We start from the raw sequence: 15,345 nt of genomic DNA, 5'->3' as shown, positions 1-15,345 counted from the left end.
CTCGCCAACTGAGCCACCCAGGCACCCCGCTAGTCCTAGCTTTTTAAAGTGTGTTTTTAAGAACGTCAGCAATCAACACTCCCAGGCTACCTTTGGTGTCTCTTCACCTTAAACTAGGCCCAGCGCCCCCTGTCCGGTAGGGTTCTCGTGCAGTGTAGGTAAGACAAGCTCTCAGACCTTTGGGCAAGGGGAAGATATCCTGAGAGGAGAGAACGCTCCATCAGAGCGCAGGGCCAGGGATGAATGGACACCTAGGCTTACCTTTTGAGGAAATCCTCCTCCACCCCCGAGGGCTGACGGCCACCACCATACTCAGACCTGGGCGGTTTGGAGTCTGCAAAGGGATAAGAAAAGGCCAGTCAGCAGCTCCTCGGGATCAACGAAGGCATGGCAGTCACCTGGGAGAGAGCTCAGGAGGGCACCGCCCTGGATGGATACGCCTTACAGACACAGAACACACCCTTGACCCAGCCAGCCTGGAGAGGCACAGCCCGAAGGCCATCTGTTCCCTCGTTCTTACCAGGACTGCTCACTGCCTGGGGCGAGCAGCAGGCACAGCCACTTGAGTGCTGTGTTCCCAACCCATCTCTCCTCATTCTGCAATTACCTCGAATCTAGGTCATCTCCCAAACGCCGGCCCAGAAAGGCTGAGGGAACCCTCTCCTCTGCCTCATGCAGAAAGGCCAGCCACCCGCATCCTTTTGAGGGGAGGAGTGGGGCAGCTCCTTCAGTGTTTCCCTTAGTAGCCCATTCTACAGATCTCTAGTCTTAGAGTGGCAAACACCTCCACATTAATAACATTTTAATCTATCACTCCACCTGCATCACCTCTAATATTGTTAGAGGGGAGCTACCTCTTGACAGCCATGACCTTGGCAATTTCCAAGAAACCCAATCCACTCCACAGTCGCCACCACTTGGTGACACTGAAGGTTTTGTCACCCTTCCCTCTCCCCACCGCCTTCACCCTTCCCAAACCATCTTTCAGCCAAAGCTCAACACTTTCTGTGGCCTTGGCCACATGTCCCTCCCCTCCAACACAGGTTTCTAAAGCAGCAGAGTCTCAGGCTGCACAAGAAAACTGCGAAAGGACCAGGCTTTGGGAGAGAATCCGTGAGGACTTGCTATCCCACTGCAAAGACCTGTTAAAAGCATGCTGAATTCGGAGGCTCCAGCACTCAACCCTTCGGGGAAGCACTTCCAAAAGTAATCACCCTATGCTTCACGCTTGCAGACCACCGCTCACAGAAGGATGGGCATGGCTGTGCTCCGGCCAGTGCGGAGGACACACCCAAGTGCCTTGTGGTAACATGCCAGGCTCTCAAATGGGAGTAAAAATTAGTAAACTGTTACCCGGTTTTTCCTTTGACATAAGGCTCCTGTTCTTATTTGTTTACTTACAGCAGCTTTTATTGACATGTAATTGATCATATTTACTTTTGCTTTCCATACAGTTTTCTCTTGTCGTAACTACAAAAATAACATATCTACCTGTGGCAGAGAATGCGACACTGACCCACACTCCCACCTTCCACGCAGGCGCCTGTCCACTTCCCTGCCCCCTTGGTGGCACTTTTTTACGTGTGTCTTTCACTATTAGCCAAGCGGAGAATCTCATCACATGTTTATGATGATTTGTGCACATTTTCTACTGAGTTGTCACAGATCTTTAAGAACTCTCAATATTAGGACTATTAATACTCTGTCATGTGACAATTCCCTAGTTTATCATTCATTCTTCATTTATTTTTTCTAAGTTGCCTAAATGCTTATAGTTACACTTCCCACTTTTTGTCTCAACTCAGGGTTTCTTCACTTGACGAAGTGCTTAGAAAATCTACTTATTGTACTTGTATGTACTATTATTGTACTCTTATGGTTTCGATTCGTACATTTAAATCTTTTATTTCCTCTGACATTTATTCTGAGGTATGGTGTGACATAAGGATTTAATTTTAACTTTTCTCTAATCTTGTTCCATCGCTAAAATAAAAGCAAACACTGATTTTAAAAGTAAAAATATCTTAAAATTAGTCAACTTCAAGACAGCCCATTTATGCTGACTATTCTTCAGCACTCAGAAACTCAAACTCACAATCGTTTAAACAGTAAAATACTTTGTTACAACTAAAACCAAATGACAAATGAACCAATACTCTTGCTCCCTGAACTGCTAAAACCTACCAAAGACTAAAACCAAGGCCTCTTTTAACTTCCGAAGTCGAAACTGACATGTGCATGATACATTTTGGCATTCTTGGCTTCTTTCATCACTTTTTCCCTCTCCCCAGTTAATTCAGTTTATGAAAGTGTACTGGGTGGGGCGCCTGGGTGGCTCAGTCGGTGAAGAGTCCGACTTCCGCTCAGGTCATGATCTCATGGTTCATGAGTTCGAGCCCTGCATCAGGCTCTGTGCTGTCAGCTCAGAGCCTGGAGCCTGCTTCTGATTCTGTGTCTCCCTCTCTCTCTGCCCCTCCCCCACTCATGCTCTGTTTCTCAAAAGTAAATAAATGTTAAAAGAAAAATTTTTTTAAGTGTACTGGGTTACAGCCCTCTTCAACCCCCTCTCTCACCAGCTGCTGTAGATATTGGGGGAGCCACCCTTTTTGTTAAAGGAAAAGAGCATATCATGTGAGGGTTTCAAGAATCTCACTCACCCCTTCACTGATACTCAAAAAGATCTCAGGGCAGGTTCAGGAAGCCCTGAAGCAGACAATACAGGGAAGAGCTGGTAGAAGGCCTGGCCAGAGTCCCTGGCTGCAAGCATGCAGGCAGAGCTCTCTGGCCACTGCACAGAGGTCTGTGACCTGGCCCCTGAACACTGCCCGACAGCTCCCCTTTCCTCGCACTTTGTACTCCAGAGATAGCAAATCGCTTCAAGGGCCCCACACAGGCCAGGCTGTACCATACCTCTGGGCCTCTATTTATGCAGAGGCAAATACCTGAACCACTGCTCTATCTTTCAAAATCCAGTTTAAACATCATCTCCCCTTGAAGCCCCTCCCTAAAATAATGAGGCATGCCTCTGTGCTACCCTGGCCACAGGCATGCTTCTAGGACATCACAATACATGTACCCTACAGGGTTACACATCCAGCCCCCTCACTAGAGCCGTGAGCCGTAAGGGAGGCATCCCCGTGTACTCATCGCTGTGCGCCAGCACCGGGCACACGCGCCCTGATCCCCAGCCAGCAGTCAGCAAACGCTGAGTGGACAGGATACAGCTCCTGCCTTCTCCAATGTTACAACCTCATACGGAAGACTGGCAGAAAAGACAAGTTACAGGCGATACCTAAGACCCAGCTTCTCATAAACAAGTGTTTATGGGACAGAGCAGCAGCGGCCCCAAGGACTTTCCTTAGGGGTAATATCTTAGTATTTCTGCACCTTATATCCTTCCTGAAATTGTCACATTCCTTTGTTCGCTGAAAGTCATTCAGAGAAAAGCACAAATGTCCTCATCTGTTATGGGCCCCACAGAAGAGGGATAAATGAGCTCCAGCCAGTGTAGGCATGGGAAGAGAAACTCCTGAAATGGGCAGGCTGGCGGGCCCTTCCAAGAGGCCACAGTGACCCATCCCAGCAGCCGGGCCAAGGACCACCTCACGTGAGGGCTTGCTTCGAGACGCTGAGGCCAATGCGCAAGTCATGGCCTCAGTTCCCCCACGCTGCCCTGATTCCCATAAATCCCTGTCATTCTTTGAACCACGCCAAACAGTAACAGCAAAGCTTCTCTCGGGTCCTCAACAGCGACTTCTTACCTGCATTGCCGAACCAAGCCCTTTGGCCTCATTTGTCACTCATTGAGAAACTGGAACAGTGAGGCAAGCTGGTCTGGCCCCAGGCACACGTGCTCTGAGCAAAGGTGCTGTCATGCGCAGAAAGCCACACTCTCCCGAAAAGCAGTTACCAGAAACGTCACCCAGAGACAAACGGGAGCCACACTGGCTGTCAAATCTGTTCTGACAGGAAGGCTACTTCCCACCGCTTCCCCACCCCACCCCCGTCCCCCAGAGTCCTTGCAACCATCCATACCTTTCTCGGGGCCTTTGGAGGAGCCACCTGTAGAAGGCGTAGAAGGCAGAGGGGCAGGAGGCGGAGCTGGCTCCCCAGCTTTGCAAGGCTGGTTGGGATCCTTCATGCGGTTAACCACATTCTCGGACAGCTGGGAGAAGAGGTGAGGATGGGAAGAGAGGGACAGGGAAAAAGTTACATCATAGAAACCTCTGGAAATGCAGACCTCTCTTCATCCATGCCCCTGAGCGCACCACTTCCTCCAGACCAACTTCAATAACATAATCCTCCTCAAAACCTCTCAAGGTGGCCCAATGCTTCGCAGGTTGGTGCCAAAGCCCCGTGTGGGCCGCCCAGCGCATGTCCTCTGCCGGCTTTCCAGCTTTGTTTCCTGCTGCTCCCTGCACACACCCTGCACGCCACGGGGCCACCTTCCTCACCTCCTCCGCATTCATTGCGCGGCTCCTCTGCCCAGAACCACCAGCAGCGGTCCATCCCCAGTACGTCTCCACCTGTCCAAAATTTCCCCTTCCTTTGAGGGCATCTCAGTGTCCCTCCTCCATGGGACCTTGCCTGACAGCACCCAAGATAAGCATCCATTGTCCCCTTCCGTTTTACTCCCATCACAACACGTGTGCTCTTAGGGAAGCACCGCAGGCCCTACCTGCCTCATCCAAAAGATGTGCAAACACCTGGAGGGCCGGGGCGACCTCCCACCCCCCCCCCCGCCCCCGTGTACCCCCGGCACCACACATGGAGCATACATCGCAACCCGGCTGGACCCCTTCCACCACGGTTCCCACTAAATGAAGACTGGATAACCGACACTTTCATTCATTTCACAGGAAGTGAAATAGGCATGAGGGTGTCATAAAACAGTTTACTGAAATGAAACAGCAAGCTAGGGATAAATCCAGAATAAAAACCCTTTAGAGTTCACTTCAGTAAATATTTATTAAGTACCTAATATGTGTAAGGCATCATAAAGCACAGTTGAGGGAAAAACGTTAAAGATGACTTTAAGACAAAAGCCATAATCAGCAACTCCACTTCCAGGTATCCAGCCGAGAAAACTGCTCCCACATGTACAGTGCAGAAATGGAATAGAAACAAAACAAAACAAAACAAAACAAGGAAAAAACATAAATATGCAACAATACGGAACTAGTTAAGGAAATGATGGTGTACATCTTCTACGAAATATTATGGAGCCATTAAGAAAGAATCAGGTAGGGGCACCTGGGTGGCTCAGTCGGTTAAGTGACCGACTTCAGCTCAGGTTATGATCTCATGTCTCGTGGGTTCAAGCCCTGCATCGGGCTCTGTGCTAACAGCTCAGATTCTGTGTCTCCCTCTCTCTGCCCCTCCCTTACACTCTCTCTCTCTCTCTCTCTCTCAAAAATAAATAAACATTAAAAAGAAAGAAAAAGAGAAAGAAGGAAAGAAAGAAAGAGAAAGAAACAAAGAAACAAAGAAAGAAAGAAACAAAGAAACAAAGAAAGAGGTAGGTGTGCCTGTCGGTTCAGGTCATGATCTCATAGTTGGTGAGATCGACCCCGCATCAGCTCTGCACTGTTAGTGCAGAGCCTGCTTAGGATTCTCTCTCTCCTTCTCCTTCTGCCCCTCCCCTGCTCGCTTGCTCTCTCTCTCTCTCAAATAAACTTTAAAAAAAAAAAGAAAGAATGAGGTAAAACGTACAACTAACATGGAAGGGTTTAGGGGATAATGCTCCTGATTTTTTAAAGTCATAGAACCCTTTGTATAGCTCAATTTTTTTTATTATTTTAGAGAGAGAAAGAAAGAATACATACACACAAATGCATGTATCTACTCAGAGGTAAACATCAATGAGGCTACACAGGAAACACAATGGGTACATCCTGCAAGTGGGCTCAGGGGCAGCTGGGGCAGGACATTCACTTTGGGCACTTGTGTGTTTTAAATTGTTTACCATGAACATTTGTTGGCAACAAAAGATTATAATAGTAATAACGGAGTCCCTCTAGTGTTTCAAATAAATACAAACTAAATAACGATATGGGACAAGAGAAGACCAAGCGTATACAGCAGTGGAAGAAACTGAGAATCCAGAAATAAAGCTGTATATCTAAGTTCAACTGATGGACAAGGTGCCAAGACAATCTAATGGGGAAAGAACCCCCATTTGTCTCTTCAACAAATGGTGTAGGCAGAGCTGGATTTCGATATGTGAAAGAAAGAAGTTGAACACCTACCTCACACCGTATATAAAAATTAACTCAAAATGGATTAGAGACCTAAATGTAGGAGCTAAAACAACATACAGGTAAATAAAAGGAAGTATAAGGGGAAGTCTTTATGACCTTGGCTTTGGCAGTGAGTTTAAAGATATGACACCAAAAGCACAAGCAACCAAAGCAAATGAGGTTGTTTTGGACTTCCATCAAAATTTAAAAGTTTTATGTACCAAAGACCCAATAAAGCAAGTGACAAGGCAACCTACAAAATGGGAGAAAATATTTGCAAATCATACGTGTGACAAAGTCTATGTATCTAGAATAAGAGAACTCCCACAACTCAGTAATACAAAGAAAAATAACCCAATTTTTAAAATGAGCAAAAAGATATCTGAATAGATATTTCTCCAAGGATATATGAATGGCCAATAAGCAAATGAAAAGATGCTCATATCATTAGTCATTAGAGACATGCAAATTCAAACCACAATGAAATACCACTTCATACCCACTAGGAAGGCTATAATCAAAAAGTCAGAGGGGTGCCTGGCTCAGTCAGTTAAATGTCCAACTTTGGCTCAGGTCATGATCTTGCAATTCATGGGTTCGAGCCCCACGATGGGCTCTGTGCCGACAGCTCAGGGCCTGGAGCCTGCTTCAGATTCTGTGTCTCCCTCTCTCTCTGACCCTCCCCCACTCCTACTCTGTCTCTCTCAAAAATAAATAAACATTAAAAAATTTTTGTTAAGTCAGATAACAAGTATTCCAAAGATATGGAGACATCAGAACCCTCATACACTGCTCATGGCAATATAAAGTTCCACAGCCACTGTGGAAAACAGTCTGGAAGTTCCTCAAAAGGTTAAACAGAGAATTAGTATATGATCCAGCAGTTCCATTCCTAGGCATCTACTCAGAAGTGAAAATATATATCCCCACAAAAATTTGTACATGAACATTCTTGTCAGCATTATCCATAAGAACCAAGAAGTGGAAAGAACCCAAATGTGCTTCAACTGATGAATGGAAAAGTAAAATGTAGTCCATCCACCAAGGGAACATTATTTGGCCGTAAAAAGGAATGAAATACTGACACTCACTACAAAATGCATGAAACCTGAAACCATTACACTAAGGGAAATAAGCCAGACACACAAAGCAACATATTACATAATTCCACTTCTTTGAAATGTTTAGAATAGGCAAATTTCTAAAGATAAAAAGTAGATTAGTGGTTGCCTTCAGCTTGAAGGAACAGGACAAGTGAGGACTGATAGCTAGAAGGTAAGAGATGGGGGAGGGGCTGATTAAAATGTTCTAAAAACTATTATCATAGTTACACATACCTATGAAAATTCTAAAAACCACTGAAGTGTGCACTTTAAATGGGTGAGTTGTTGGGGTGCCTGGGTGGCTCAGTCAGTTAAGAGTCCGACTTCAGCTCAGGTCATGATCTCGTGGTTCATGAGTTCGAGACCCGCGTCAGGCTCTGTGCTAATAGCTTGGAGCCTGGAGCCTGCTTTGGATTCTGTGTCTCCCTCTCTATCTGCCCCTCCTCTGCTCGCTCTCTCTGTCTCTGTCTCTGAAAAATAAATAAACATTAAAAAAAAGTTTTTTAATGGATGAGTTGTATGGCATGTGAATCGTATCTCAATAAAGCTGTTATAAAGAAAAAGAGAGAACCAAAGACAAAAATGAGCAGTGTAGACAGGACGTCACTCAGCAAAAGCAGGTTATCCCAGGGAAGATGTACCTGTGCTGGTTCCTGAGGGGTGGGAGCAGGATTTGACAGGACAGAAGCTACCATGTATTGGGGGGCAGGGGGTACCTCACACGGTGCAGGGTGCGGTGCGGAGAGAAGAGGCACAGACAGAGACCAGTGTGCCTGCAGCAGTAAGCTCATTGTGGAAGGTGTGGGCTATAAAGGAGGACTTGGATGAGGCTGGTACTGAGAGGAGCTTCGAAGTCAGACAGTGGGGCTCCAACAATTGCAGGGCGTGGCTGAAAGTTTGGGGGCCAGGAAGGAACACAGGCTGTGTTTTTAGAGGATGAATTGCAGTGCTATAGGGAGCCCTTGGGAGTGTGGAGCGGGCCCTTGGTCATGAAGTGACAAGGGCCTGTGGCACCAGCAGCAGCAGCAACAGCAGTGGCATGAAATGAAAGGCTTTGCCTGGCGCTGCCTCGGGAAGAACAGAGGAGAGCGCAGAGTTAAGAAGAAGGAGTTCTGATCTGTAGTTAGTGGAAAAACTTGAGAATACCAGAAACAAGGAAATCAAGAATAGGGTATTTTGAAAGAGCAGCAAATGAGCTGGGATGTGGATACAAAATCCCAGACAAGAAAACGGAAAGAGCCCTTAGGATCTTCTGGCTCACTTCGTTACGGCCACGGCGACAAAGGCCCGAGATGAGTCAATGCACTGGAAGGCGAAGGGGCAGTTCTCCAGCGCAGCCTGCCCATTTCTTGCGCAAAGCAGCTGCGCAGAGGGCCAAGGTGGGACACCAGGTGGGGTGTGAGGCGACAGCAGAGCTGAGGTGCAGTGTTCTTCCAGGAGGCGGGGACACGGAGCTGGTACTCAACAGTGAACACAGGCTGCACGGAAAGGTTTGGGTGGTGCGCTGGAACCAGCTCGTGAGAGCTGAGTTTTAAATTTCCAGGAATTTTGCAAGCTGGTTGACTTCATGACAGGAGCTTGAAACTGGCCACGACTGGGGAGTCTGTCCACCACAGAAACTGGCAAATACTATATAGCAGGGTCCTTTCTTGGGTAGAGATCTGATCGCGGAACTTTTACCAGCACACCATGGGGCATCGCTCCCCTCACCCCTCCTTCTGCAAGCGGACCCTGCGAGAGGCCCCAGTCCTCTGAGGGACAGGGCGTGCGAGAGCACTGAGTGGTCCTAGAATCTGCACGGGTGTGGGTGAGGCATCAATGGCATGCGTGGTACGCATGAAAGAGGCAGCCACAGCAGGTAAGGCCCCAATCCTTGCTGTGGAAAAGGGTCACGTGAACAGCAAGAGCATGCCCTGCACACACACAGAAGACCACAGTAGAGCAGCCACGTGGGGACCAGAGGAAGCAGCCTGGCCGAGGGCACCGTAACTACAGTCCAGTTCCCTTCCTCAAGTATCTGCTTATGAAGCACTCACTGGGTGACAGCAGTGTTCTGGAAGCCGTGGGTGAGAAGAAACAGCAATGAAACGGCAGTCAAAGAGACATGGCCCCTGATTCGTGGAGCTTACATTCTCATGGGAAGTGAGAGACAATAAAGAAGAAAACAGACAATTTCACATATCCTATTTCATCCAACCTAAGACTCCATCAACTGTAAATCACACTGCTTTTCAAATAACCTCAAGAAAGAAAAAAAAAAAAAAAACCACTAAGGAAATGAACATTCCACCTATTACAGGACACCCTATCCCACAGATGTTAAAAACCTGTGTCTTAAAGATCAGCACGTCACGTCAGGAGACAAGTGCTAGGAATGAATAAAATACAGAATCACAGTGATGGGGGCATGGGGGGCAGCACAGGAAGCCACAGGCACAGGCGATGGCCCCTCAGAAGCGAAGACAATAATGTTAAAACTCCCGCCCCAAATGAGGAGGCCTGACCACATGTACATGTTGAGATCCTGGAGAAAACGATCTGGTGCCAAGCAGAGACGCGAGTAAGTGCAAAGCCTCTGACAAGAACAGAGCCTGGCATGTCCAAGTGCCTAACAGAAGGCCAGCGTGTGAGGAGAGTGGGACCAGATGACCAGGCCAAGGCGGCAGGCAAAGGCAAGACCACAAGCCCCGGCAGAGCGACATGAGAAGCCCAAATGTGACTCAAGGACCAAGGAAGCTATGGTGGGGTTCTACACAGGTGACTCACGGGCTCCGATTTCTTCATCCCAGCCTGGGGGGCATCCATTGAACCACACTACTTGGTGACTAAGGGGTTAAGGAAAACATTGGCAAGCTTCTTGTTGGCAGTAGGAGATTTGTAATATTTTTTAATGTTGCTACAAAATACAGCAAGTAATATTTTAATCAACAAATATACATATACACACAGTAGTCATGCGAGAATAAACACCATCTGGGCAAGGCTCCCTGTACCAACAGAACCAGAATGAGGGCCTCTGGAGCCAGACGGGTCTGGGAGCTCTGGTGCCAGAGGCCCACTGGTCACTGTGCCATCCGAGGGGGCCAGACAGGGTCCTGTGTGGTCAGGAGACAGAGGGCCACGTCCAGAGCAGTGCAGGGACACGGGAGTGCTACCTGCGCTCTGCTGTGTCGCCTGGACCTGCCCAGTTCTTTGGCTTCTCTGAGCATCACATCTCTCACCCACAAAACGGGGGTCCCTTGAGCCTGGACTGACTGCGATACAGCTCAGGAGTTAAGGGTTTCGTGGTCAGGCAGGCCTGCGTTTGAATCCCATCAAGCTGCTTACTCACTGCGTGACCTTGGGTAGGGGACTTCTTACCTCTAAATCAGTTTCTTCATCTGTGAGATGGAAATAATTAGTGGTACAGACTGCGGGGCTGTTGTGCAGATTAAATGAAGCAATCTACACCAAGCAGTTGGCACAGAGTAAACAAACAATATCAGCTATTATGGGAAACTGCAAAGCAGTACACAAATATTAATTACCACCCATACGAGGCACTTACTGAGTGTGCAAAAATGCATGAGCTAATCGATAACAGTAACAATGGTTAACATCTGCCACGTACTACAAACTGAGTGTTCTGTGTTCCACGTGCAGCTTTGTGACCTTGACCAGGTTTCTTCCCTCCTCTTCCATCATCTGTACAAAAGTCGGGCAGATTCTTTTTAAAGCACCCTCCAGCGCACAACTGGTGGCTCCAATCTGGACCTGGCCTCGGCCTAGAGTGACGCAGGGACTCAGGGGAGGAGACCCGTGCCGCCTCCAAAGGGGCACATTTGCTTGATGCCTGCCCGAGTCTCCGGGGACAACCGGGAGCCCGAGAAGGCACGCATGCACGGACACCTCACCACTTCTGTCCTAACACACGGGGCCGGGCACCCAGATCGCACTGTCCAGCCATCACCACTCCCTGACGGCAACCAAAACACGTCCTTCACCCAAAAGCACTGAATTTCTAGGCCGGTTCCCAAAGAGGGGGCGGGAGGCTTCTTTCTTAAACCACACAGGTCTGTGAGTAAGTCAGGTGGCCACCTCACAGCTGAAAGGCCAGGGAGAAGGGTGCTGCTTTACCAAACACATGTAGGTACTGCCCATTTCTGATGGAAGAACAGCGACCCACGAGACCTAACACACGTGACCACCTGCTTGCCATTGCTCCCACCAGAAGACAAGTTCCATGGGAGCAGGGAGTCTGCTGTACCGCCCTCGCTGTATCTCCCGCGCCCAGAAAGTGCCCGGCTCAACTATTTGTTAAACACGGGAACTAAAGAAATATTTATCAAAGGCCCAGGTCCACAACACCAAGCTACTCCGATGGAGTATGTCAAGAGATAACAGCCGAGAACTTTGTACACAAAGAGCTGACGGTCAGACAGGGTGGGTAAGGCGCACTGGCACAGAGAACACAAGGTGCCGGCTATCAGTGAGAGGCCTGAGCCAGCACGCCCAGGAGCTCTCCCAAAGGAGCCTAAGTGTCAGCTGGAAGAGAGAGCGCCTGAGACGGGCCTGAAAAGAAAAAAGAGTACGTGGAGAAGGGTGGGGGGTCAAGAGGTGTTCCAGAGAGGAAGGGTACAAGGAAGGCACAGCAGGAGAAGTCCAAGGTTCGGCCTCGCCGAGCGCAGGTCCATGAAGTAAGACGTGGAGGGCTGGTGGGCTCCCCGCCACCGGGAGGGCCTTGAACGACAAGAGGAGGATGGTATTTATTCTGCCGTCAACTGGGAGCCGCTGACACTTTCCAAGCAGGGCCTCAGTCGCGATCTTCTCTTCACACAGAATACCCTGGCAAAGCTGCAAGAAGGGCAGAGGTCACAGAGGGCCAAAGGCAGGGTCGCTGCCACAACAGTGCACGTCCAGAGTAGGAGGGCTGGGAAGTGTACCTCTGCAGGAGTTGGGGAGGATGTGGTGGCAAAAGACTCCACGCAAGCGAAATAACTGGAGACCTGGCATCTGAATGCGTGCACAGGGCAAGTGAAAAAAGCAATTTACAAAGTGGTATAGGCAGTATGTTCTCATTTGTGCTATAAAAAGGGAGAGAGCGGGCTTGTCTATGGAGGCTTGGGAAAAGCCTGAAAGGATGCAGGAGAAACTATGAACAGTTGGCATTTAAAAATAAGACGCATCTTGCAAGAAGCCTTAAAGGAAAAACGAGGGAAAGATGACAGCAAGGCCCAGACCCGGCTCGCTGGAGAGGAGGCACCATCGCTGGGCCGAGAACTGCTCTGCAAGTGTGTGGTGCTCTAAATCCATTCGGGCAGCTCTGTTCCCAGGCAAGTAACCCGACTACACAGGACACTGCGAGAGGTTGCATGTAAAGAAAGATATTAGGGACTCCCTGGCATCAGAGTGCCACGGGGCTGACCAGAGAGCAAACGTAACGCCTCCACACTCCAGAAGGGGGCAACAAAGCTCACAGTTGGGGCAGAGGAACTTCCGACCTAGGACAGGGGGTCCTATTCCAAGATAATGAGAAAATCAGCCTACCTAATATTCACTGAGCGAGCTCCACAGGCCAGGTCCCAAGCTAAGTGCATTCCCATTTTACAGAAGAAGACACTGGAGTCAGGGAGGTGAAACAACTCACCCAAGATCGCAGAAAGTCTTAAGTGCTAAGTGTTCAGGCCAGGACTTGGATCCGAACCCTGGCCACCTGCACAAGGGAAAGCAGTAACTGAGAGCCACTGTGGGGTGGCAGAATGGCCAATTCAAGAAAAATAAAAATAATTTGCAGGTCACATTTCCCCCATTGATGATGCTTTATGGAGCCCCTGGATAGGGGGTGGGAGAGAGAGCTTGTATGTACTCATAAAACACACAGCCTACTTAAATTAGGAGAATGTCAATATGAAAAATTAGCACTTTGTTAGGCTTAACGTGTTACTCATCCAGACACATCTAGAAGTAGCAATGCGGAGGCAGCTTCCTAAGCATTATTCTTTGCATTAGCAAATGCTCTGATGTTCAAATGAGTTCATGGCACCAGCTCATTTATGAGAAGAGGTGGCATCCTGCTCACGGAAGAACAGACAAGGTGTGGTGCAGAGAAGCGGCTTGCCCGAGTTCTCTGGTGACTCAGCAGCCACTAGGCCTGCACAGCCATGGTCGAGGCTGCTCGCTGCAACATTTTCTGAGGACGTGCTAGGTGCCAGGAGATAAACTGGGGCTCACTGCTCTCTCCAAGCTGGGCCTAGGGCTTCTCCAGTCAGGCTGAGCACCTGGGGAAGTTTCCAGAAGAATGAGCTCGCAGGTAGTCGGGTCTGTCCGTGGCTCCTGATGCCCAGACTCCCCAAGCCCCTTGAAGGCACTGCCCGATCTTGTGGTTCTAAAAAGATTTGTCTCCTTGCCTAAGGCTGTTGCCTTGGAGATTCTGTTCACTAGTCTTTCAGTTTTCTATGAGCTGAAATTAGATCCACCGGCTGCTCACCACAGATTTAAATCCCAGAATGTCAGAACAAGAAGAGCCCTTGGAGACCTCCTCCACTGAGCGTGGCAAACACAAATGCCCACAGGTGTGAGGCAAGTGACAGAATTAGTAGAATGGGCCTAGTAGGAAAAGAACACAGTGCAAGGACAACATGGTGGGGACAGTGGTGAGAGCACATGCCCCTCAGCTGCCTCGTAACTCGGGGAAAGTTATTGCCATATGGGAATGTGGACCAGACTTTCCATTTGTCCCCCAAAGAGCTAAAAATTGAATTTATGTAAAGCCTCTGAGCTTTAAATGTTGGCAATCAATTCAAATCAATTAATTCCACAAAGTTTCTGGACTCGTGGTTTGGGGCAAAAAAAAAAAAAAAACGGCTCTGGGCTAAATACTGGGGACAGAAAGACAAACAGATGTGGCTCCTACTCACGGGGCAGGAAGGGAGTAAGCAAGGAAGAGATCATCTCTGCCCACACAGGAAGCACTGGGAGGTGAGCACAGTCTGCAAGACCCAGGACAGGGACGACCCAGGGTGAGGGCGTGACATCAGAGGGTGCCTTTCGGAAGGTGACACTTGAACTGGTCCTGAGGATGACAAGGAGTTTAGCCAGTCACAGGGAAAGAAAATACTGCAGACAGAGGGGAACAGAGTCACAGGCAGCTCAGAGTACAGAAGAGCAGGTGTCCTCCCTACCAACATGTTCAGAGGCAGAAAAGGCAACAGCAGACGGCCTCCGTGAGCCAGGCCCAGGAATCTGCCTTTAACCAAAGGGAATGACACAATTAGCTTTAACTCTGCACAATCACTGACACAACCAGCCAGTAAGGAGCACTGCCCCAGAGTGCAGGACGGATGAAACAAGTGGGAAAGGAGATGAACTTTTCCCCGATGTGCCTCCTTTGGAACTGCCTGAATTTTATCATCATTTGCCTGATGATAAGTAAAATGTGTGTTGTTTTCTTTTTAATTACCCTGCCGGCACCAGGAGAGAGAGGTTTGTGGGAGACACGTCTATAGGGAGAAAGAACAATTTATCAGATGGTCAAGGGAAAACAGAATGGGGAGGTAGCTAGGACAAAAGCAAAAACAGAGAAGTGGTTAGAAGGGAAAACGCAAGATCTATCATTAAACATAGAGAACAAAGGGATGTGGGGTCTAGCTTTCTGGCGGAGGAGCTGGCTGGCTGGAGCCATCCAAAGCTTAACAAACAAGAGCGATTTCGAGGGAAGCAGAGGAGGGGACGCAGGTGGGTTCTGGCAGATATAGTGAATTACATGCACCCATGAAACATGCAACGGGACAGCTCTGGGTTAGATGTTTAGAATCCAAAAGTCAACAGCTCGTGAATGAGGATGAAAGAGAATGGCCAGGGCGCAGAAGGGAAAGAAAGCTGAACTAGGAAACATTCTGAAGCCTCCACCAGCCACAGAGAAACAGCAGAGGCGGCAGGTTTGATCTGGAAACCAGAGCTGCTGCAGCACAGCGAGCAGGGACCCCCCACCAAGAGGTGGAAAAGGTAGACTGGAAACCTGAAGG

General features: G+C 48.8%; 1 protein-coding gene and 1 long non-coding RNA gene across 6 annotated transcripts in view; one reads left to right on the top strand and one right to left on the bottom strand.

Moving 5' to 3' along the window:
* Positions 1-1,369, top strand: part of LOC121022264 (uncharacterized) — a 2,390-nt gene extending 1,021 nt beyond the window's left edge. Inside the window, exon 2 of the long non-coding RNA XR_005786878.1 lies at positions 1,044-1,369. This is a non-coding gene — a long non-coding RNA (uncharacterized LOC121022264). The remainder of the gene's footprint in view (positions 1-1,043) is intronic.
* Positions 1-15,345, bottom strand: part of CHCHD6 (coiled-coil-helix-coiled-coil-helix domain containing 6) — a 251,749-nt gene that overhangs the window by 227,527 nt on the left and 8,877 nt on the right. For 4 of the 5 annotated variants that reach the window (XM_040463272.1, XM_040463274.1, XM_040463275.1 and 1 more), the window contains exons 2-3: positions 4,036-4,165; positions 262-334 (exon numbers count right to left, since the gene is read on the bottom strand). In XM_040463272.1, coding sequence (XP_040319206.1) covers positions 262-334; positions 4,036-4,165 — 203 coding nt within the window. Of the gene's footprint in view, positions 1-261; positions 335-4,035; positions 4,166-12,000; positions 12,109-15,345 lie in introns of those variants that run through there. The other variant, XM_040463273.1, reaches the window with a different exon arrangement.

This window comes from Herpailurus yagouaroundi, unplaced genomic scaffold (genome assembly GCF_014898765.1).
Source record: "Herpailurus yagouaroundi ecotype Mexico unplaced genomic scaffold, PumYag 387, whole genome shotgun sequence".
NCBI classification, from domain to species: Eukaryota; Metazoa; Chordata; class Mammalia; order Carnivora; family Felidae; genus Herpailurus; species Herpailurus yagouaroundi.
Note: the sequence above shows the minus strand (reverse complement) of the source record. Positions and strands in the feature narration are given on the sequence as shown.